This window comes from Galleria mellonella, unplaced genomic scaffold (assembly GCF_026898425.1).
Source record: "Galleria mellonella isolate WM207_F2 unplaced genomic scaffold, CSIRO_AGI_GalMel_v1 utg40, whole genome shotgun sequence".
NCBI lineage: Eukaryota > Metazoa > Arthropoda > Insecta > Lepidoptera > Pyralidae > Galleria > Galleria mellonella.
The window spans coordinates 6,516,612-6,542,690 of NW_026442094.1; the positions used below are offsets into that span (position 1 = coordinate 6,516,612).

Sequence of the window (26,079 nt, forward strand, 5' to 3'; positions counted from 1 at the left end):
ATAAAATACAATTACAGTATACAAAAAACATAACAATTATTCAGGTAAAAATTGCAATAATAATCAGTACTCTATTAACTATATAATTTAAGTGTTCCAGAAAAACAAAACCAACTTTAATTGTTATTTTACCAATATTTACCAAATTTTTTTACCATATTCATGTTGTTACCAGTTATTTCAATATCAAAACTAAACTACTAAACCGTTTTTCATAAATTTCCTATGGGACCAATCTGTAAACATATCGTACGGCTCGCCATCGACAGGGAGTTCACCCTCATACCCTGCAGCCTAAATGGTCTCGTACAACGCGATTTCAGAAATGTTTTCTCTCACGAACGCTCAGGTTATGGAGTGAGCTCCCTGCCGAGGTTTTCCCAAGAGAGTACAGCATGGGGTTATTCAAAAGGGGGGTAAAGAGGTTTCTTCAGGGTCAGCAACGCGCGCGTAATACCCCTGGTATTGGGGGGAAAGGGATTGTTAGTAATGGATACTAAGAATCCCATTGCTAGCAATATACCCAACTAGGTCGACCTCCTCGCGGTTCCCCCTGGAAACTATCATGATTACTTCAAGATGAATTCATCATGATAGGCTAACTGGCCTGTTTTCATCCTCATCGATCATCATTCACTGGTGCGCGCTGTGGTGAACACGCCAGCGTATTCCGTTAGCGCAGGCGGGGTTACTATTCCATTTTCATCCAATAAAAAAAAATACCCCTGGTATTGCAGGCGTTCATAGGCTACAGTAACCACTTACCATCAAGTGGATTGTATGCTTGATTGTCACCTCAGTGGTATAAAAAAAATAAAAATAAACTTTCAGATAAAAAAAATAATTTTCCAAATCGGTTTGTAATTGACGGATTTATGAGGCAATAAAAATAAAAAAGCCGTCTGCTCCCGGCACAGTATAGGTCATCCTCTCTTCTCCTGTGAGTGTCGTAAGAGGCGACTAAGAAAGAGCGAAAGATGGACAGCAGCGTCCCTTTTAAAATATCTCCAAAGCCAAAAAAAACTACGGTTGTTAATTCGCCTGCTAAGCGTAGAAACTACTCGCAACTTCCCCCCACACACACATACACCCAAGGGGGAGACTTATGTTTAGCAGTGGACAATTAAAAGCTGATATGATGACGATGATATGATGAAACAAAAAAAAAATACGCCGTGTGTGCCCCGGCATAGAATGGACCACCCCTTCCTTTCCTGTGGGTGTCGTAAGAGGCGATTAAAAGAACTTAATGATTCTTCAAAAGGGGGGTAAAGAGGTCTCTTCAGGGTCGGCAACGCGCGCGTAATACCTCTGGTATTGTAGGCGTTCATAGGCTACGGTAACCGCTTACCATCAGGTGGGCCGTATGCTTGTTTGCCACCTAAGTGGTATAAAAAAAAAGAAAAAAAAAACTTAATGGTAGAGAGATGGGCAGCAGCGTCCCTCGTAAAACATCAACAAAGCCTAACTACGGTTGCCAATCCGCCCGCTAAGCGTGGCAATTGCTGGCAACATCCAAAAAAATACGGGGAGACTTATGTTTAGCAGTAAACAGTTAAAGGTTGTCATGATGATTTTTTTTATTTTTATTTTTTTATTATGATGGCACTCTTTATATTGAAATATTTATAGTGCAAAGCCTAAATTAGCGTTAAAGTACAAACATAAGTTCCAAAGTATAATTCTGTGTAGAAACCTCACGCACAAGTTTTTTGTTGCCCTTTCGATAACACATTTCGCGACGTTGTTGCACATTGTTCGTATTATCTTTTGTATCATTTTCGAAAAGTTTTAGACATTTGAGATACGTAATTGTGTCCTTTCTTGCTGGTAACACTTTATGTTGCGGGGTGAATTGAAACAATGGGGTTGGTAGAGTAATTGACAATATTAAAAAATATAATTGATATCAAAAAGTGCCTTCGTGAATATTATTTCAAATTATTACAAAAAAGAAGAGCTTCAATCCTTACTATTGTATGATTAACCATCATCATCATCATCTTCCTACCCTTATCCCAATCATTTGGGGTCGGCGTAATATGATTTTATCTATATTACAAAAAGATTTGGTTTTTAGTTATACGACCGGCCACCGGCCTGACGTCAACCCTCTTTGGGAATTGTAGGATTAACCATGACTTATATATTTATTATATTCATATGTATTACTTATATTTATTTATGTATGTTTAATTTATATTAATATGTTATTCTATAAGTATATTCACTCTCTCTGGTTAGCGTAACGGTTGACTGAGTAGAGAATACATGATGGCATCATTAATGCCTGTAGACATATTTTAATGGGTGTTAATATATATATATATATATATATATATATATATATATATATATATATATATATATATATATATATATATATATTTCAATGGGTTCTTCGTTTCAAATAATATAATTAATTAAAACATTATATAATTAAAGATTGTGTGAATAAAAGTAATTTTTAAATATACAACTTAGAATAGTAAATAAGTTGACAGCCCATCTGATGGCAAATGGTAACCGTCACCTATAGACATGAGCAGTACCATGGACATAACAGAGTATACTGTTACGCCCATGATATCCCCCCCCATGCGTTACCATTCCTAAGGATGCAGGTGTTATTTCTCTGTACCCTGTAAATTCACTGCCATATCTCACCCTTTAAACTGAAACACAGCTAAGCAAACACACACCACCCCACAACACTGCTTCACGGTTGAAAAACGAATGGGACAGAGGTACCGTAGGGTCCCTTCATGCGTGTGCCACAGTAACACAAAATGGTCACAACTCAGCTTATTGTTTTGCCCTCAAAAGAGCAAAACACTAATATTCTGTTTTGACCAATTTATTTATTTTTTATATCATTTATCATATTTTTCTTTTTAAACACAGGGGGCAAACGAGCATGCGGCTCACCTGATGGTAAGTTACTGTACTATACGGCGTCCATGACCATCCGTAACACCAAAAGCATTGCAGATGTACTGTCGGCCTTTTAAAATGGAAAATGCTCTTTTCTAGAAGGTGACGATGCCGTATCGGTTCGGAAATGTAGCTATTATTTGTATTATATTATACTAGATTACCACATTTAACTTTGCATCTTAATTCACGCATGCAAAGCCAGGAGTTATGGGTAGTTTTTTTTAAGTTTTTTTATTTCCACATAGTACGAATTATCTCAGTACCTATAAAAAGGGAATGAAAGCAATAAATCTCATATTACATTCAACAATAAGACTCTGCAAATATACAAATACTTACATAATTAATTAATTAAGCCGTAAGTACAATGCCATGCTTTACAACCCCTCAAAACACCAACATGTTCCCATGACAAGCGTAGGCTCATTAACTAACAACGTATACCTATCTCTTTCTAACCTATTCATAACTCTTAAGGACTCAATGTGAATGAAAGAGAGGGGAAGCGCTGAAAATGTATTACAGGGTGGAAATCGTGACGTGTACGGAATGAAAATATGGCTAGTGAGTTACCATATGGCGTGACTATGTTTTATTCGTATTTATTGTACTATTTTATAACTATTACCGATTCACAATATATTAGTTAGGTATCTAATTAATTAAAAAAATAATTATTGCGTATATAACTTAAAAAAAAGTTACAATTTATCGATTATTAAAATGTGTTAAATGTTAAATTAACAATAATGTATCTTTTTCGAAAAAAAAAATACATGTAGATTTTTCTCTATTTTTTTTCGATTTATTTGACAAAATTAGTATGGAAACAACATTAATATAAACTTTAATAATTAAAAATTGTCCATAATGGTAACGAGTCAAGTGATATAGGTAAGGAAAGAGGTTTACGACACTTAGTTTATTCTGCATATTCCATAAACAACCGTAAAAATGTACGATAGACATTCCTAATGGAGCATTAGGAAGATAGTTGAATAATATACAATAAAAGAAAAAGAGATTTCAAAATACGCTATAACTTACGTTCGAAGCTGGGTAAGCATTTATCAGATCCATATGTCATATCTATACGGCGTATATTTCAACTTAATATCTATAAAAACAAATAACCTGTTATTACAATAGTCGTATTTCGTGATACTGTTCTGTTTCAGACATCCCTACAACCCCCGCCCTACAGAGTAACAAAGTAACAGGTAAAACTGCGAAAGTAGCCGTTCTTGTAGCAGTCTGGCTCTAGCCGCGTAGGGGAGCACATCCGCGGCCACGATCGTCGAATAATTAGAATATTATTTAATTTAATGTTTTTTTGAATAAAACAGTGACAAAATTCGTTCGCGTGTATTCCCGTCACCACTACTAAAAGGTGAGTACTTATTTTTTAAATTACGAACAAATTATTATGTGTCAATTTCGATAATTAAATTTCGAATAGATTTCGTTTTTTAAACATTATCGTGGACTATTCGAATTTCTTTTTTTTTTTTTATTGACATCAACTATTTTTATAGGGCCAAGGAAATTGATTTTTTATATAACAAAAAAAAGGCTTTCTATAACAAAGGAAAGTGCTACGTGTTGCGCACATAATCAACAAGTAGGCTTTGATGGCATCGTTCAATTCACACGTAGTGAAACCTTTGTAGGGGGAAAGCAACGCTGTTCGGTATACGTATTTTATTTAGATTAGAATACTAAAAACGGAGGCAAACCTTAAATTTTCCTCTTCTACACAATATGTGTTAAAGAGCGTAAATTTACGATTGATTGTACAGTATGAAGTCTTTAAAAGTTCTTTAATGTTTCCGACTCGAAGTATTTGTCGACTGCTAAGGTTGTGGTGAACGTAACTCTCGATATGCCCAAATTTCGCCGTGCATATCGTCATAGTCGTAGAATACTGACGGATCTATATATGTAATATTTGTCAGATCCGTCAGTATTCTACGACTATGACGATATTATATTCCTACATGGCAGGAGGCGAGCCTACCGCCGTCGCTTGGATTGATTATAGAATATTAGTTTTAATATCAATTTTCCATTGTTTCTGCCTACCCTAATGGGAGACAGGCATGATGAATACGTATGTATGTATGTATATCAATTTTGTCCGTATGTTCAAAATTTTATGATTGCCTGGTACAAAAATTAAATGCTTCGCATGCCAAATTTCACGACTATCGGTTAAGCCGTTAAAGCGCTAGGTTTTATTTAATTTCGTTTCATTTATTTATATTGTGATACATAGGTAGATAACAATGGATGGTAAAAGAAGATAAGTCCTCTATGATTAACCTCACACGTCGGGGTATACAAATTTACAAACGTATATATATGAAAAACAAAAGAAATACAATAATGGCATTTAAAGTATAAAAAGCATAGATAAAAGAAATTTATTATATTTATCTCCGAGGAAATCGTCAATTGAATAATATATTTTGTTCACTAGGTATTTATACGGTTTAGTTTTGTAATTTTTTATATAACCAGAGGGAGACTTTGTACAAAAGTCGATTGCTTGGGTACCTCTGTCCTATTCGTGTTTCTACCGTGAAGCAGTTGTGTTTGCATGACTGTATTTCGGTTTGAAGGATAGGATATGGCGTGAATTTACAGGGTACAGAGGAATAACACCTGAGTTCTCAGGAATGGCAACGCATGGGGGGGTATCATGGGCGAAACAGTATAGTCTGTTATATCCATGCTAGGTACTGCTCATGTCTATAGGCGACGATTACCACTTTCCATCAGGTGGGCCGTCAGCTTGTTTGCTATTCTAAGCTGTATAAAAAAAAAATGTCTGTGAGAGATTTAGGTAATTTATTATATATTCTAGGTTGTAGAATTATAATTCAAGTAAATTTTTGTTATAATCATATTTGAATTGTAATTTTGTTTAATTGTATCGCTCATTCGGAATACAATTTCAACTGAGAAGAACGGACGAGAAACTTAACTCATTACTTTTTTTTTATAAATTTGTGTCAATCACAAATAGCACATCAGAGTTATTTAAACCAAAAAACTTAGTTATATCTCTTTTTATGCAACTTAAAATAACAAACAAGCTGACGGCCCACCTGATGGAATGTGGTAATCGTCGCCTGTAGATATGAGCAGTACCATGGATATAATAGAGTATACTGTTTCACCCATGATATCTTCTATGCGTTGCCATTCCTGAGGACTCAGGTGTTATTCTTCTGTACCCTGTAAAGTCACTGCCATATTTCACCCTTCAAACCGAAATACAGCTATGCAAACAACTGCTTCACGGTAGAAACACTAATGGGACAGAGGTGCCTAAGCAAACGACTTTTGTACAGTCTCCCTCTGGTGATATAATATATAATATTAGAAGTAAGGATGTTATTACAATAATATTCTTTTTATATTTAATTTAATTTTATATATAAAATGGTTGAAGTAATTAGAAATGATAGAAATATTTTTCACTCCGTTCTGTCTTCATACCCCGTAAGAACTTACAGTGAAAATCTATACTTATAATAAATCTGTAGAGAGGTCAATTCTGTACATGAAATATATTTCCAAAATAACTATCAGGGGGTGATTAGTGATCGATACTGATGCCAAAAATGCAATCAGTAAAATTTTTGTCTGTCTTTCTGTCTGTCTGTCTGTATGTTCGTTATAGAAACAAAAACTACTCGACGTATTTTAACGAAACTTGGTACAATTATTCTTCATATACCTGGGCTTGTTATAGTATACTTTTCATCACGCTACGATCAATAGGAGCAGAGCAGTGAAGGGAAGTGTTAAAAATGTCCACCCGTGCGACGTCGGGGAGGGCCGCTAGTATATAATAATAATGCATTGCCTATTTATTTCTCGGTTTGCCCAATGGATGATCGGTAGAGAACACCGTCCGGTGTTAAGTCCGCCAAATGTACATAGAATTTTACTGTGCATTAAAGTTTAAATAAATAAATAGTTATAAATTATAACTACAATCTGTTTATTACGAACGTATTTTTTTTTTTTTTTTTTTTACAACACAGGGGGCAAACGAGCATGCGGCTCACCTGATGGTAAGTGACTACCGCCGCCCATGATCACCCACAACACCAGCGGCATTGCAGGTGTGCTGCCGGCCTTTTAAAAAGGAATATACTCTTTTCTTGAAGGTTATGTTGTCGTATCGGTTCGGAAATACTGCTGCTGGAAGTTGATTCCAAAGAATGGTTGTGCGTGGAAGAAAGTGCCTTGAAAAACGCACGGTGGAAGACCGCCACTCGTCCAGATGATTGGGATGAAACTTTAGTTTGTGGCGGGTTGTACGGTGGTGAAAATCAGCAGCAGGTATCAATCCGAACAATTCCTCAGAACACTCCCCATGATAAATTCGGTAGAAGATGCACAGAGACGCAACATCTCTGCGCAGTTTCAATGGGTCAAGTCGGACAGTAAGGCGTTGACTATCGATAATTCGAGCCGCCCGACTTTGAATGCGGTCTAACGGAAGGAGTTGGTACTGTGGCGCTCCTGCCCACAGGTGAGAACAGTATTCCATATGCGGCCTGACTTGGGCTTTATATAATTTCAGGCGGTGTTCTGGCATGAAATATCGTCTCACCCTATTGAGCACTCCTAACTTTTTGGAAGCTATCTTAGCCTTCTCCTCCAGATGACCGCAAAACTGGACGTCGCAAGATATATCAACGCCCAGAATTCCTAGACTTGACTTTTTATCAAGGGAAGTGCCCTGAAAGTGAGGAGATACGACAAACGGCGTCTTTTTTGCGGTAAACGCGCAGACTTGTGTCTTTTTGGGGTTAAATTGGACAAGATTTTGTTCACCCCAGATCGAAACTTGATGGAGTGAAGTTTCGATTTCAGACACAAGTCTATTCCGGCACTCATCGGTATGTGCCCGCGAGATCTTTGCATGACCGGTATATAATGTATCTCCTGTACTGTCGTCCGCATAGCAATGAATATTACTTATCTGTAACATATCATTGATATGCAGAAGAAACAGAGTCGGAGATAGTACACAGCCTTGCGGGACACCAGCATTCAAAGGTTTTAAATCAGAGCATGCACCGTCGACTACGACCTTAATGCTACGTTCCTTGAGAAAACTGGCGACCCAAATGCACAGTCTCGCAGGCAACCCAAATGAAGGTAACTTTGAAAGCAGCGCTCTATGCCACACCCGATCAAAGGCCTTCGCAATATCCAGACTAACTGCTAAGGCCTCTCCCTTACTCTCGATTGCCACTGCCCATCGGTGTGTTAAGTAAGCTAAAAGATCACCGGCCGAACGTCCCTGTCGAAAGCCATACTGGCGATCGCAGATCAGCCGGTGCTCTTCTAGGTACCGGAGCAGTTGACGGTTAATGATGGATTCCATAACCTTCGAGAATAAGGAAGTGATAGCTATGGGCCTATAGTTAGCTGGATCTGAGCGATCTCCCTTTTTAGGGATCGGATGCACCAGAGCAGTCTTCCAAAACTTTGGGACAATGCCCGATGAGTAGCTAAGCCGAAAAAGACGCGTAAGAACCGGAGCCAACTCTGGTGCGCACGTCCTAAGCACAATTGGAGGAATACCATCAGGCCCACTCGACTTATGGATTTCGAGGGAGAAAAGTGCTCTACGCACTGAGCTATGCGTGAATTTAATGTCAGGCATAGAGCTCCTACAACACGTGATGGTCGGTGGTGGTTTCTCCCCGTCATCCAATGTCGAGTTTGACGCAAAGATGGATCCAAGAAGATCGGCCTTTTCTTTAGCGTTCTGGGCCAACGAGTCATCCTCCCTGCGCAAAGGTGGAAAGGATGACTTACAGAAATTCCCTTGTGCAGCTTTGGCAAGAGACCAGAAAGCTCGAGTCCCAGAGGGCAAACTAGCCAGTCTCTTGCCAATTCTACTAATATGCTCTGACTTCGCTGTGGCTATAACTCTTTTGAAAGACCTAGAGGCAGAGTTATACTTCTTTTTAAGAGCACTGGTGTTAGGATCTCGCGACGCCACACCTTTAGCCCAGGTTAGGAAGCACTCCTGTTTCAGACGAGATGCTGTTCTACAGGAGGCTCCATACCAGGGCTGGGATTTCCCGCCGACGGGCACCACAGAGTTAGGAATAAATAATTCCATTCCCTGAAGCACCACATCAGCAATGGAATCGGCAATGGCGTCGGGATCATCCAGTGTGAAGCAAACCTGCCTCCATGGGTAAGATGCGAAAAAATCCGCATCTCATCCCAATCTGCCGACCTGTAGTGCCAAATGCGACGTCTACCCGTAGAACGAGGTGGAGTCGGACTCGTAAGAGGCACTTCGCTCCGCACCAAACAGTGATCCGACGATCCAAGCGGGGCTTCGACGGAGATCACATAGTTGTCTGGGTGGGTGGTCAGCAGAAGGTCCAGCAGTGAAGGTGAATGGTCCAACACATCAGGGATTCGCGTAGGCGAGGAAACAAGCTGTGTCAGACCATAAGCCAAAGCAAAGTCATGAACAGATCTTCCCGCATAGTCGGTTGTACGCGAACCAAGCCATTCGGCATGGTGGGCATTAAAGTCGCCAACAATCACGACTTCAGCGGAAGGAATCTGCTCAAGCAGGGAATCTGTAGCCATTTGGACGTGCTCAATTAGTTGGTCGGTTTCAGTGTTACCGCTGTGGGACCTGTATAGGCACGCATAGATGCGGGGATGGTCATTGCAATCTACGCGCAGCCATAGAATGGACAGGTCCGTACCTTCAAGAGTCCCAAGGCGTCGACAGCAGATATCCTCTCTGACATACGCACATACACCGGCACGCGAAACAAAACAATGTTCAAGCTTATACCCCGGGTAGGTCAGGTATGATGTTTCGTTAGGAGGGGATATCTGTGTCTCCGTGAGGAAGAGCAATGCCGGCCGCGCCGTTTCTAGGTGGTGGTGGACAGCGTTCAGGTTTGAATGAATTCCCCTAATATTACAGAGGCTCACATTGAGCAAAGGGGATGCCGCAGAAGTCTTGCTCTGTTTGCCCTTGGTCCCATAGAGCGGAATTTTGCCCCCCCCAGAATACGCAGGGCAGCCCGAGCGTGGTTGCTCGAGGGAGGATTCTCCAGCAACATGGCTGCTGGTACCTCCCTGGGGTACGTTATTTTTTTTAAATTCCACTGCCATGGTATTGAAAGATGGGGGGACGGAGTTGGGGGAGGATTTTAGGATAAGGAAGGGGATGGGTATAGGATGGGCCTCCGGACTCCCTCACTCACCATACGGAATGTGGTCGCACTAAAAGTGCGGCCACTTAGCGTCGGTATTCTGTGAGGGTGTGGTTACAGATGGGCAAAGCACCGGGTTTAAACCCGGTGCTTTGGTAAAAACCCAATAAACACCCATAAACTCCCATAATCACCCAAAAAAATAGGTTTTTACGTATTTTTTTGAAAATATGTAAGTAATACCAATAAATTATTTTTATAAATTGTATTGATCAATTCTACAATATTAAATAAAACGTTAACTAATAATATTTCAGGAAATTTTAAAAATCTATATATAATAAAATGAAAGTAATTAATTTTCAGTGTTTTCATGTTGCAGTTGATCAACATGTTGGCCTTTTGCTTCCCGTAGATACTTTAAAATTTCTTCATAACACCTCGTTCGCACACATGGCCGTATATATTTAAATTCTTGAGCCACTAACAGTCCGAAATACTCATTTCTTTTATCCTCTTCTCCATAAATTAAGCATTTAGAACAGTTTGTTTCTTCTTTCAGTAAATTTTCTTTTACTTTATCCTCGTTTTTTTTCTTTGTTGCGACGACGCTGGGTAAATCATCTGGACACTGGGTCTCACTATCGCCAAATATATTTGGAGATCGGCTTCGGCTACGGCTTGGCAGACATTTTTTTCTTTCTACAATTTTAAATTAAATTTATTAGAATAAATGCTTCGAACACACGCGATCTAAGTACCTTTTGTGTTTATTATACCTTACCTACCTAGGTATAAAAAGAGTACTTACGTAGATTTTCTTTTATTAACTGTTTTATACGAAGATCTTGATCTCTCAAATTAGCATCCATTTTACTTCCAGTGATTATCAACTAAATTAATAATCCACAAAGTATTAAATAACGTTTTTATGAAATATTTAGCACAAAAACAATACCCTTTAAATATCGATCGTCAGTAACTGTGGCTGACTTACCTATATTCTAGCAAGCAGGACTGCCAGATGTGAAGGGGAAATCCCCAATAAATTGTTGCATGTGACTGATGATGTGAGCATGTTCGTTTCATAATAAAAATGTTGCCAGGTAACCAAAAAGTCGTATGTTTTTGTGCGAATTACGATCATAATCTTTACGATCGTACATTAAAAAATAGACAAATAATAGTATGAGTACGATTTAAATCGTATATCTGTCAACCCTGCTAGCAAGACAGCGACAAAATCACGTTGCATAACAATGTAGCCCAAGCTTATATCTTATGAAATATACGGAAGAGATACGGACTTAGAAAAAACAGAAATGTTGTTCTTTGTGGAAGTCATTGATGAAATTCTATGTATTTTAGCCCGCAAACTTTCTTCAAACAAAAACAGCGCCATCTAGTATCGAGTTCTGTAATTATCTCTTTGTTTATGGATTTGAAGTAAGACCGCCACGCATGCAATACATTATGACTGGGGATTCCCCTATTCGTCGACGCTGAATATGAGGCGACGACAATCACTGTCAAACGTGTTCACTATTACTCTGACTCTGGTAACGTGACTTCCTGGTAACGTGTTAGGTAGGAAAAGCAGTAAAAAAGTGCATATTAAGGGAGCAGATTTGAAATAATATTTATACTTAACAAGAAATAATTAAAGGTAAGTGGATTTTTGAATGATACAATTATATCATGATCACTTAACAATTTTAACTTAAAATTAGATGTATTATTACAAGCTTTTATTTAGCTTGCGTTATGTAAATAAAAGTATGTAGGTATGTTCGTATGTTGATGCAATTATCCTCAATCCTCAACCGACTGGGATAAAATTTTCCATACACGTTTATTTTGGATGATAGTGCATAGTTAGCTGAGAGTCGTCATTGGATAATAATGGTGGATAGCCTAAGATGTGTACTAGATATTTATTTTTAACATAATATGCGTAAGTACCTAATCGAATTAAAGAAGTTGCTGAGAAAAATACAGAACAATACGATAATAAACTAGCGTCTGCGTTTAATCCTCCGAGGAGATGTAATTTTACAAAGGTTTTTTGTATTTATTTTATTATTTTTTTAATAAATTTATTGTAAATAACAAGAAATAATCATTGTAAAAAAATAGGCACTCTATTGTTGAATTTTCGTCAGACCAACTAATCATCGTTCATTTTTTTAGGTTCAATGGGGAGACCTAAAGATTTACGCATATGGGAGCACTACCGTACTTTCCCAAACAAGTCTGTTTCTTGCAAGCTTTGTAATAAGGTCTACAAATTCAGTAATGCTGCCAAAATGCTTCAACATCTTATCACTTGTCCAAAATCTCCAGAAACATTAAAAGACTCTATGAAACTTATAAAAGATAGCTCGTCCAAAACCAAAATGTCTGGACTGTCAGAGATAGAGACAAATGATTCTTTTATAAGCCCCTCGTCGTCTGCTAACACTACAATAAATGCTGAGTTTCAAGACACCGATGATCATATAAAAACAGAATTAGCGAGAGCTATATTTGTAACAGGGACGCCATTATCGATGGTGCAACATCCTTTATGGATACAATTTTTCGAAAAATTGCAACCAAAATTTAAAATACCTTCACGTAAAGCTTTAGCGACAAAATACTTAGATAAAATATATAGAGAAATGCGTTTTGAGTTAAATGAGGAACTAAATGCTTGTAGTTACTTACACCTTCAGTGCGATGGCTGGTCTAATTTAAGAAATGAAGGAATAATAAACTTTCTTATATCAAAACCTCAACCTGCATACGTTAAAAGTTTGAATACAGAAAGTAATCCTCACACTAGTGAATACCTTAGCCAAGAAGTTGAAAAAGTAATGAAAGTGTATGGAGCAAATAACTTTCTTGTACTTATTGGCGATAACGCTAGAAATATACAAAAGGCATTCGAATTAACAAAACTCAAATATCCACATGTTGTTCCTCTCGGTTGCTGTGCACATATCCTTAACTTGTTGTGCCAAGATATTGTAAAGATACAAGAAGTAACTGTGTTTATTATGCAAGCCATAAATATAATAAAAACTGTTAAAAGGAGTCAACGATTAAGTTCCTTGTTGATAAAATCAAGGCAGGGTGAAGATTCTACACAAACACTAAAATTGCCTTGTGCTACAAGATGGGGAAGTCATGTTACTTCGTTAAAAAGTTTGAAAGCAAATAAGATAGCTTTGCAAATATTAACAGTTAGAGAAGATGTGGTAATTTCAAGAGATATTAAAGATTTAATTCTAAGTGATGATTTCTGGACGAAGACAGGGGAATGTATAAGTATTTTGGAACCAGTCACTGAAAGCATATTTTACTTAGAGAGCGACCAGAATCGTTTGCATCGCACATACATTACATTTAGAGATGTACAAGCTAAGATACGTTTTGCATTAAATGAGATTTCGACATTGAGCGAAGAAAGCAAACAGCAGATTCTAACGTCAGTATCTTCAAGATGCAATATGGCAATGAGGCCAATACATTTTGCAGCATATATTCTAGACCCCAGGACTCTAGGAGTCGAACTTACTCAAGAGGAAGAACTTAAGGGTATGGAGTTTATCTACAATTTAAGCCAACACTTAAGTTTGTCAAATGTAATGGCAGATTTGGCGTGTTATAAAGCTAAAGAAAACTTTTGGGCCAGAGGATTTGTATGGAGCTCATTAGATAGCATTGAGCCCCTAATATGGTGGAAAGGTATTTGTGGTTCCACTGAGTTAAGCAAAGTAGCGATTCGTATTCTATCAGCTCCCTGTACTTCGGCAGCCACTGAGCGTTCCTTTAGTATCCAAGGCTACATACATAATAACAAAAGAAATCGACTTACAACTGAAAGAACTGAAAAAATTTCATTCATTTGTTATAACTGGAATCTTAAACATAAAGCTGAATGCGAGGACATTCAGTTTAATGAAGAAAATACCTTAGAAGCTTTCATTGAGCAAGTAAATGAACATAACAGTTTAGACGAAATAGAGCCTATCGAACCTATACAATTCATCGCTTGTAATAACTCTGAATCTGACAGTGATTGACTGTAGTTTTACATTTTACTTTCATCTCTTTCTTAATAAACTCAAAATCAAATTAAAAGTTTTTTATTCTGTAGGCTGCATAATAATATTGTCTATGTCCAGTATAGTGGACGTCTTGCGGCTGAGATGACGATGATGAAGTACAAAATCATAAACACCCAAAAATTTGGGTGTTTATGGGGTTTAAACCCAATAAACCCAAAACACCCGGTTTTTACCCACCAGACTTTAAACCCACCCAGGTGGATTGCCCATCTCTAGGTGTGGTACTTCCCCGGTCGAGCCGGCCCATTCATGCTGCAATACCATATAGTATTACAGCGTGGCTCTACCACCTAAAATATATACTAAGCTACTGAGAATATATATATATGTAGAAAGATTTTTAAACAACAAGTATATTTATAAATTTAATTAAATCTATATTTAAAATGTTCGTACAAGAAAAGCCGCCATATCTGCGCCACAATAATCTGCGGTTTATTTTTATATTTATATTTTTTTGTTTTCATATAATAAAAGTTAATATTTTTTTATATTATATTTTTATGAATCCAACGACTAAGATGCTAGCCTGTCTATACCTACCAAGTTTAGCTAATGTAATAGCGAAATGATAAAAGCGAAGTGAAAATTATATGTATTTTTTTTTTTTTTTATACTTTTTATTTCTTTTCGTGCTTATCTGTGTCTATTGTTATTTTTGAGCTGTAAAATAACACATCTATATATTTTTGTATGGAATGGATAAATTGAAAGATATATAGATTTTTAAAATTCTTTCACCTACAGAATGTTACATTACATCACACTATCCTCCAACGCGCGTTTTTCAAAGCATCTTCTTCCACGCACAGTCACGTTTTGGAATCAAATTCCAGCAGCTATATTTCTGAATCGATACGACATTATAACGTTCAAGAAAATAGCATATTCCTTTTTAGTGCGCTGGCAACACACCTGGTATGCCTCGCGTGTGATCGTGGGCGGCGGTAGTCACTTACTATCAAGTGAGCCGTTTACTCAACATTATTAGCTAGAAATATGGGTAATATTTAAAAAAAAAAACCATACAAGCCTGGGACGAGTTGCTAGTGGCGGATATTTTATTAAGAGAAAAACTCGGGCTAAAGAAAGGAACATTAATAGATCATTGTGCTATATTTATTTATTAAAATGGTACATAGGAATAATAGCTGAGTCCTCAGGAATGCTAACGCATGGGAGGTATCATGGGAAAACAGTATGCTCTGTTATGTCCATGGTACTGCTCATGTCTATAGGCGACGGTCACCACTTTCCATCAGGTGGGCCGCTAGCTTGTTTGTCATTCTACGTTGCATAAAAAATTCTTTATTGCACGATAATATTTGTACAAATAACAAGCTTAATGCCATACAGTATTTTCTATCAGATAACCATTAGGTGGAAAAGTAAAGAACAGAAGTATATCGCCACATATCTCTTCTAGATAGTTGCTTCATAAAAACTTTCGTCGGATAATGGAACATCGACAGTTACAATCCATTTATGGACCAATCATTATTACGCTGACCACGAATCTAACGGTCGAATAAAGTGCCAGAAAGCTTTCTTATTGGATTAAAAGGTATTACGATAGAGTCGTGATATGTATCGACTATTTATCGCAGTGATAGATAGATAGATAGATAGATAATGATTTATTTCTCATCACAACTTATAAGTAATAATTTTTAACCGACTTCGAAAAAAGGAGGTTCTCAATTCGGTTGTATTTTTTAATATATTCATAACTTCTTCAGTTCTAAACCGATTTGGAAAATTCTTTTTTTTTATCTGAAAATATATACTTACAGATTGGTCTCATGAAAACTTTATTGAAATCGATGCGGTAGTTTAGTTTTTATATCAAAATGACTGGTTTCGTCAAAATTGAAGTCCGTTTTTCCTGGGATACAATTTCTGTTTATTTATTTATTTAATTTCTTTAATTATGTGGCGTGAAGAATAAATATACTAGTATATTACTTACTAATTAATTATATATTAATTAATTTATAAATTAATTTAAGCTCGTTATCCCGGTATAGAACAGGCCACCTCTTCCTTTCCCATGGGTATCGTAAGTGGTAACTAGGGGAACTTAGTGGTGGAGAGATAGGTAGCAGTGACTCTCTTAAAACATCATCAAAGGCTAAATGAGGTTGCTAACTCGCCGGCTAAGCATGGTAACTACCGAAAAGACCCCCAAGGGAGAGGCCTATGTTCAGAAGTCAACAGTTAATGATGATATTATGATTGTTTATTAGCTACGAAATCCCTCTTAGAATGGCAAACAAGCTGACGGCCCACCTGATGGAAAGTGGTAACCGTCGCCTATAGACATGAGTAGTACCATGGATATAACAGAGTATACTGTATAGTAATGTAGAAAATTAAATTAAAAGATAGAAACAACATTTTAATAAACCTCTTGACATTTGTATTAAGTAATAAACTTATAAGTCTTCAGGTTCCATACCTGAATAGTACAATTTCATTTTAGAATTTTAAAAATTATAATTTTGTTCACAAAAAATTGACTGTAAGTACATATTGCAAATTTTGTGTTAGCCTTTGTGGTAGCCTTTTAAAAAGGCCGACAGCACACCTGCAATGCCGTTGGTGTTGTGGGTGATCATGAGCGGCGGTAGTCACATACCATCAGGTGAGCCGCATACTTGTTTACCCCGGTTTGGAAAAGAAAAGAGTTACAAAGGGCATTAAATGTTACAATAACATACCGAAAATATTTAGGATTTATCTTTTAATAAATTTAAAACTGTTATTAAAAAGTACTTATTGAACAATGCCACACACACTAAACGATTACTTAAATGTCAAATCTGCATTGTGATAATTGATCATGCACGGGCTTTTTAATGTCTATGTAAATTTAGCCATAGTATATTTAAATAAATACACATAATGTTAACTACACATAATGTAGATTCATATAAAATAACATTTAAAAGGTACTTGTAAACGAGTATATATTAATAAAGATAATTTGAAATTAAGGAACTATTACGTGTATATTTGCACTATACACATATACACACACACACACACACACACACACACACACACACATATATATATATATATATATATATATATATATATATATATATATATATATATATATATATATATATATATATACTCTTTATTTGGATCATAAATACCGTATAGATAGTGCTACGTGTCGTAGCAAGTTATACGGATCTCTGGGTCAAATCTTCCCGGCGTATTTTGACCCACTTTCCGTTATCGAAATTGATGGATATTTCGTACATATATATGGACTCAATGGTCCTGCAATATTACGGTATTGACAAGTTGAGTTTATCGTGACATCAAAAAGATAATTTCAAGTTAAGACCCACAAAGTTTGAACTTCTTGTATTGATCTGGATGGGTAAATGGCTGACGAATTGTGAATAGAATCTGATGATGGAACTAGAATTTAGTACACGATCTTATTGATTAATTTGTGAGTGTTTATTTTTTAAGAATTTCCAAAAGAAAGAGGTTTTCCATTCTTGTAATTATTACGCGATTATATCACTAATTCTAAATCTATTGTTGCAATTTCTTTGCAGTCTTTTTTTTTAAATAAAGGGAGACAAACGTGCATACGGCTCACCTGATAGCGAGTGATTACTGCAGCTAATGTGTACCTGCAACTTCAGAGAAATTGCAGGTATGTTACCGGCATTTTGGAAAGAAATTTGCTCTTTGAAGGTTTAAGTGTTGTATCTGTTCAAATGTTCGAAAATACTGCTGCTGAGAGCTTCCAAACTTTGGTTGTAGATGGAAAAAAGTGTCTATGGTTATACACGGTGGAGGACCACCACTGATCCATATTGTCGGGATGGAACTTCAGCTTGGAATTTTAGATTTACTCTCTTGTTATCCTATACATATCCTTGTATTATGAAGATTGAATCTACCGTTTTTCTTTGCTGCGCAAATAACCCCTAGTTGGCAAACATAACTATAGGTAAACACGAAAGATCTCTTCGTTTATTGGTGGGTGTGTAATGATAATGTTTCGATGAGGTCACGGTTAAAGTCGCATTTCTGCGGAGTAAAACATATATCCCGAAAGTTTATAAAGATGAATGGATGTAATAATAATAATAACTTTATTTACAATGATTTTAGGTATAAAATATTTGATCTTATAAATTAAAAGTACCTTACAAAATCTACTTAGGTCAAGCGTGCAAATATTGAAAACAAAAATTACAATGATTTAATTTTAAAATTTTTTTTAGCATTTAAATATTACGAAATTATATAATAAGAAAATAAAATTAATTAAAATATTAAGGAATGCAATACAATGTACTGATATTTATTACTTTTTCACTCAAAAACTATAGAACAGATTCGAATGGAATTTGGTATACGAGTACGTTATATTCTAACTTAGCACGCAGGACTTTTTTATACTACAAAGATGGCAAACAAGCATTCAGTCTGTCTGATGGTAAACGGTCACTGCAACATTAGGGGTGTCACGTGCGCGTTTCCGACCTTGAAGAAATCTTAATATACCCTTCTTGAAGAACCCGATACTATAGTCTCTAGAGAAAATCTCCGCGGCTCATTCCACAGCCTGAGCACTCTCGGAAGAAAATTCTTATGAAACCGCACTGTACGCAATCATTCGTTCCATAAACCAAGCGTTTAAAGATACTTATTACGTATTGATTCTCGCGAGTAAAGCCGCAGAAACAGCTAGTTATTCATATATTACTGATTACTTTTAAATTTTCTTTAGGTCGTCAGTAAATACAGGTAACTCGGAACCGTCTCTCAGAGTAGTGTGTGGAGACCTATGATCAACAGTTTATATTTAATGGCTGAAATTAATAAGTCATTATGTAAATTTGAAAACAATTATAAAACCATAATACTTGTAACTACCTAAGTAAACTGCCTAAGTTTCAAGTACAAATTCTTGTTGGTGTGAAAATTTATTTTTGTTGGATTTTCGACTTACTTCCCAATGAATAAGTATTCTTAACAAACAAGTCTGTTCTTGTAATGTTGGACAACACACACAGAATCAAAGGACATTTTAAAAGATTTTAATAAAAGAACGTTTTATTTAATTATGAATTTACGAAACATATAATAACGAATCCTCGATGATTTCATTTAAGACTTAATCTCTTTTAATTCAATCTCATTAGTTAAAGAACTTTGTAATCTAACGTCGAGTCAAATATTTATTTTACAATTAGTACTTTACGGATATCCTGCATAATGTATCATAATAAATTATCGCTTGTTTTACTTCTTAAACAAAATTAATTTCAAAGTGAATATTCAAAATATTATTGATATTTTCATTAATTTTCTTAAGGGAAGTTACTTTTATGACAATATACTTAATTTACAATATCATATTAAGTGTCCTTATTTTTACTAATATAATAAATGCGAAAATGAGTTTGTTTGTTTCTGGCATCTTGGCGTCTTAACAGCTCAACCAAAAATCTTGAAATTTGGTAGTTATACACTGTAAGAATTGACAAAAATATAGGCTACTTATACTATATTATGCAGACAAAGTTGAAGACCAGAGGGAGACTTTGTACAAAAGTCGATTGCTTGGGTACCTCTGTCCCATTCGTGTTTCAACCGTGAAGCAGTTGTGTTTGCATGGCTGTGTTTCGGTTTGAAGGGTGGGATATGGCGTGAATTTACTGGGTACAGAGGAATAACATCTGAGTCCTCAGGAATGGCAACGCATGGGGGGTCCATGATACTGCTCGTGTCTATAGGCGACGGTTACCACTTTCCATCAGGTGGGCCGTCAGCTTGTTTGCCATTCTAAGTTGTATAAAAAAAAATAACAAAATAGTAAAATTATAGGCATATTAATTGACAAAAAACATAGCCTATATTCTCTCGATTCCAAATACTTTGGATTTTTTAGTAATGAAGTTTAACAATCCCATTGCGAGGGGGGGGGGGAGATAGTGATGCGATTATTAGTCCTATAGTTAGCAATATAACCCTCTAAATCGGCCTCCTGCTGTCCGTCCTGGAAACCATCGTGATTATTTCCAAGTAAATTCATTAGGCTGGACTAACTAAAAGGCAGGCCGCCTTTTCATCTTCACTTATCATCCCGCACAATGGCTAGTATATATCAATGATTTACTTTTACGTAAGTATTTGAAACAATTACTATAAATACTAAAATTTTACATGTCAGTGTTTTGGAAAAACACACATGTTCATAGCTAGCATCTGTACACAGTGTTTTTCAGTAAATTTATTAGGTTTATTTGTTTTTTATCCCTTTTTTTCTCAACATTAGCGAGTACATATGCTACTATTATTAAATTTTTGTTTTTTATTCATCGTTCTCGAAACATTTGTTTCGGTTTTTTTTTTATCTTAGACTTACTGGTTTATTGCACCAAGTGAGTCTAAGGGTTTTTATTAATTATCGATTAGGAGGATTCTTCTTGTAAGAATTCGCGTAGAATACGACATGTATTTAAGAAAACTGATTTTTGCATTGTGATGTATGTATTTTTCTATTTGTATACCTAAATTTGTTATTTGTATAAATTTAGTAGTGTAAACGAAGATACCATTCCATTTTCTACCTATTAAAAAAAGAGTATCGTATAACGTAGAAATAAATTATTACGGTATCTTTACACACACCGTTGGAAATCAGAGCGTATGAACTTTATTACAAATTGCTTATCACTTCATGCATTATTCACGTACAAAAAAGGTCATGTATCTAAAAGATCCCTATCAGAGGATGGCCCTCTTCGTAAAAGTCTAAAGGGTGAAATTGGCCTAAGCCGGCATAATACGGCGTTTCTTTGAAGGATCAACCGTCAGGACATTTTGATAGATGTAGTGTGGAGCAGACAAGCAGTCTGTAAATTACGTAGTGACGTTAGGGTTTTAGTCAACTTTACGTTGACGCAAGTCCATTTTGTGACGTAAATCCACTTTGTGTTTATAGTAACTAGTTTATTACTTTGCTACAATTAGATTATTATTTGGGCTAATGCTTTACATAAGCTTTGCTGCTAAACTAGAAGTACGAAGCGATTGTTTCAACTCCTATCGTCAAATGAGTATGCTTCATGAGATCTTAAATTATATATGTGTAAAGTATTGAGTGTCAAAAACGTGTCAACATTTATTCAGCTTAATTGACATTTGGCTGACTCAATTTGACACATTTTTTAAACCAAAACAAAACGCGCCACTACATTTCATTTCAGTGTTGCAAGTAATTGGATTAAAAATTTCCCAGATCAGGTCGATTCTTAAATTTGAATTGGAAACAATTTAATTACAATTTAATGTACAAATATTATTAATACAAGTATAAATAATATATAAGTATTAATTAAAACGGTAGTCATTTTAAATGATTTGATAAAATGAAAACATATTTTATATCTGTATTTACATATAAATCGAAGTAATCAGTAAAAATAAACATCATTACAGACCTTTATCCACTTTTTATAATATGCTTTCAAATATATTATTATTAAAAAATTTGTAATGTTATTATTTTTTAATATAAGCTTATAATGTAATTTCTCCTACATAATAAGTAATAAATATACATTACGGTAACTGTATTCATGTACGCATAGAAAAAAACTTACCTGATTTGGCGAAACATTTGTAACACTATCTATACAATCTAAGTATGAGATATATGCCTACCTGAAGAATTTAAATAAGTGTTTCAGTGACTGAATTCAATGTTATTGCTGGTTAATTAATTTAAATTATTTTGTTTAATTCCGTTATCGTTAGTATGCGTATGACTGTCAACATTTGAGAATTGATTACTACGAGTTTTAGTAGAAGCTCTACGACCTTTCCATTATTAATCAATCTCTGATTCTTATTCAGTCTACAAGCATGTTGAGGCACATGTTTCACATCTAGTCGAAGAATCACTAGATAATTAATTAAACGATCGCTGCTCGGACCCTAATATTGCTCGTACATTCGTTCAGTGTTGTCGCAGTCTGGGCTCTGAATAATAGCTATCATTCCTCACATATTAGCAGTTGAACGTATACCAACGGTAGAGGAATTAAGTTAAATAATTCTAATCAATTAGCCGTGATATGGACTTTGGCAAAAAACACCTAATTTAATTAGGTAAATATAAAGAATGTTTTTGTAGCTCAGCCTTTATTTGCCCAAAAAAAAAAACTTTTTATTGAATCGTGTAGTAAAAGAAAAGTGACCTCTTACTGTCTTTTGGTTCTCGTCTTATTCGTTACGAATAATAAAAAAAATTATAATAGTTTTTTCATTATGTTATTAAAAGACATAATAATTATGCAGGTACTATCAATTGGTAAATATCTCTCTGTTCATTTTAATCTCTAATTATATAAAACGAAGTCGCCGTTTGTATCTGTCTTTCCATTCACTTCTTCTAAACTACGAAATTGATTTTGATACGGTTTTCACTGTTATTTTGAGAAGTTTTACAAAAGATTTTTGTATAAAATACATTCTAATTTAACTTTAGTGTAGGTATCTATATAAATAATTCTATTGTTTTACATTATTCACGACTCTGGAAAGCGCTCCGTGCCACCATCAAGAGACTTCCGTCTAAACTGTCATTCAAAAAAAGGTTCATGCTCACTTTTATACTTTTCCCGAGCAGTAAATATTATCTATGATTCTTATCTTCGTGTATATTGTCTTGTATAAATGTAAGTATATTTATTAATAATATATATTAAAATGTTAGGGCACATAATGCGACACGACGAATTTATGAACATTATAATAGAAAATAGCATAGAAGGAAGGAGGGGAAGAGGGAAACCAAGGCACACATACATCATACATCAGGCAGATCAAGGATAGTTGGTATCGTGTCGTATCAAGAAGTGAAGAGACTCGCTGCAAATCGTAGTGAGTGGCAAGAGCTCCACCGACAAAAGGGCAGCTTTGAAATAGGATAAATAGATATATGCACATATGTTTATTTGTATATGTATATAAATTTTAGTATGTATATCAATTAATACTAGTACCACATTCGAGCATTCTAACACTTCCCTAAGGTTGACTGGGAGTGAATGCTTCTAGCATTACATTCGACTTGTACATATATCTTGTATTTAAAAAAAACAATGTATTATTTGAAGTATTCATATTGTTAAATAAATTACACTCGTTCGAAACAAATGTGGATTATAAGTTTAATATAATCTAATGCAGTGCTTTTCAACCGCTATGACGCGGCATGTGCCGCGTCACAGCACAAAAGTTTGTGTGCCGCCAAATTTTAAAAGTGTGCCGCCAAATTTTGCAAATATTTAAAATTTTTGTCATAAACTTTTTATGCAGTGTGTTATAGTAAGTAAATAATTTTTATCTTTTTCTTTGTGTGCCGCCAAATTTTGAAATCGTTAAATATGTTTCGCAACAAAAAAAAGGTTGAGAATCACTGATCTAATGTAATACAAATTCATACTACCGGACAAGTCATTTCGTTAGTTTTTAGCGAATTGTCTCAGCATGTTCTATCAGCTATTAACTGTCCACTGCTGAACATAGCTTCCTTCATAAGGGGCGGTTTTGGGGTTGCTACGTTTAGCAGGTTCGTTAACAACTACAACTTGACTTGTGGTGATGTTTTAAGAGGGACGCTGCTATCCCTCCACCGTAAGCGTTCTTTTCTTTTTTTTCTCTTTACTTTAAATGATAGATAATTTTTAAAGTGTTCTTATGTAGTTAATATATAAAATAATACTCATACCTTAAATTCTTGTGGTTATAACTAGCTAATACTAGATTATACCGGCGACTTTGTTTACGTGATCAAGATATGTTTGCTGTATATACAAAATTTACCTGATAAAGCGCTATAAGGTAACAAACAAACTCTCCTACACATATAAATGTTATAACATTAGTAAATATAGATGACGGAATTGTATATTGATTAATTGATTAAAATAATTTTGTTTAATTCCGCTACCGTTAGTACGCGTGCAACAGCCAATACTAATTTAACATACTAACGGTAGCGGAATTAAACAAAATAATTCTAATCGACCAATCAGTGATATGATCTTCCGCAAAATAATACCTAATTCAGTAAAAATGTGTTGTATGTTGTTACATAAGTGTATTGGGGTTAAGTTCTAGACAGTGTACGTAAATAGACTATTGATCGGGCCGACTAGTTTGTTTGAGTCAAAGTTACTCACGGACTATTTCAGTCTGTCTGCGGTTAATAAATTATTTAGATAGGCCTTTCTAAATGTTAAAGAAAAGGATTAGTCGTTATAAATAAACTATTTATGAGTTTATTTCCAGAGCTAACTAGATGGAGACTTTGTAGAAAGGTCGTCTGCATTGGTACCTTTGTCAGCTCTATCACAGTCATCCATTACACATTGTTTTACATTTTTTCCATCGTAAAACAATTCTGATGAATGACTATGAATGAATGGCAGGATATGGCAGTTAAATTATGGACAAATAATAGACATTACAGGGCATTTTATAATGTCCATGGTACTGTTCATGTCTATAAGCAACGGTTACCACTTTCCATCAGGAAGGTTATTCCCTTATTTGTTATTTTAGGTATTATGAAGAAATTCAAAATTATCTGCTCCTAGACTGAGCTGAGCTTGTACTAAGGATATTCCTTAGTACAAGCTCAGCTCAGTCTAGGAGTCTCAGTCTAAAAAACAATGAAAAAATTCATCATATCATCATCATATCAGCCTTCTGCCTATAATTATAAGCCTCTCATTTGGGGGGTTTTGCCAGTAGTTACCACGCTTGGCAAGCGGTTTGGCAATTAGGCTTGGGAGATATTTTAAGAGGGATGCTGCTGCCCATCTCTCGCCGTCCCTTAGTCGGTTCTTACGACACCCACAGGAAAGGAAGGGATGACCTATTCTATGACGGGACCATACGGCTAAATAAAAAAAAAAAATAAGAAAGATGAATTTTGTACAGTCATCTACATAGGTTTGTACGAATTTTGCCACCTTTATTTCTACAATCAAACCGCTCGCTTGCGTGCTATATTCCAATTTGAAGGTTAAAATATATGGCTGGAAAATTGCCAAGTACAGCAACTTTTAAATCTTCACAATAGTAGAAACACGCGAGTAAAATTTCAAGTACCTAGACTATCTTTTTTAAATTTTATATCTTCCTATTTTATTCAAATTATTAATATCATCATCATATTAGCTGTTGACTGTCCACTACTGGACATAGACCTCCCCAATTGACCTTTCATTGAGGAGTTGCCAGTTGTTGTCAAGCTTGGCAAGTGGATTGGCAACCGTAGTTAGGCTTTGTTACTGTATTAAGAGAGACGCTGCTGCCCATCCCTCTACTATTAAATTTCCTTAGTTACTTAGACACACACGGAAAAGGAAAGGTTAGTCCATTCTATGTCTGGACTACTCGCTAAAGTATTATATAACTTTAATTTTAAACCGATAGATAGAAAGTTTAGTATGGAACTGTATATAATACGTTCGTTACACGATCAGGATATGTTCACTTATTTAAATAAATATGTATCCCTCTTCATGCCATATAGTAACTAGATACAAATTTCATAATGATTAATTAAACCTTTAACACTCCAGAAGTTAACAAATAAAAAAATTTCTCATTAAATAATATTAGTACGGATTCTAAATTATAGATATTAAAATAAAGAAGTAATATATAAAGAAGTCGATGACCTTAACACCGGTAGAGGTTAGAGGTCACAGGTGCATAGGGTTTGATCTTATTAAATTATTCAA

General features: G+C 35.4%; 2 protein-coding genes across 2 annotated transcripts in view; both read left to right on the forward strand.

The window, feature by feature from the left end:
• Window positions 1–4,167: 4,167 nt before the first annotated feature.
• The window catches only part of LOC113520278 (IDLSRF-like peptide), a 144,214-nt gene continuing 122,302 nt past the window's right edge, over window positions 4,168–26,079 (forward strand). The window contains exon 1 of the mRNA XM_052898029.1: window positions 4,168–4,327. The gene's annotated coding sequence lies outside the window, so the exon portion shown is untranslated. The remainder of the gene's footprint in view (window positions 4,328–26,079) is intronic.
• LOC128201340 (uncharacterized) lies at window positions 10,860–14,483 on the forward strand. The gene is made up of 2 exons (XM_052898028.1): window positions 10,860–11,826; window positions 12,351–14,483. The coding sequence occupies exon 2, from the start codon at window positions 12,356–12,358 to the stop codon at window positions 14,225–14,227; it is 1,872 nt and encodes a 623-aa protein (XP_052753988.1). The 5' UTR covers window positions 10,860–11,826; window positions 12,351–12,355; the 3' UTR covers window positions 14,228–14,483.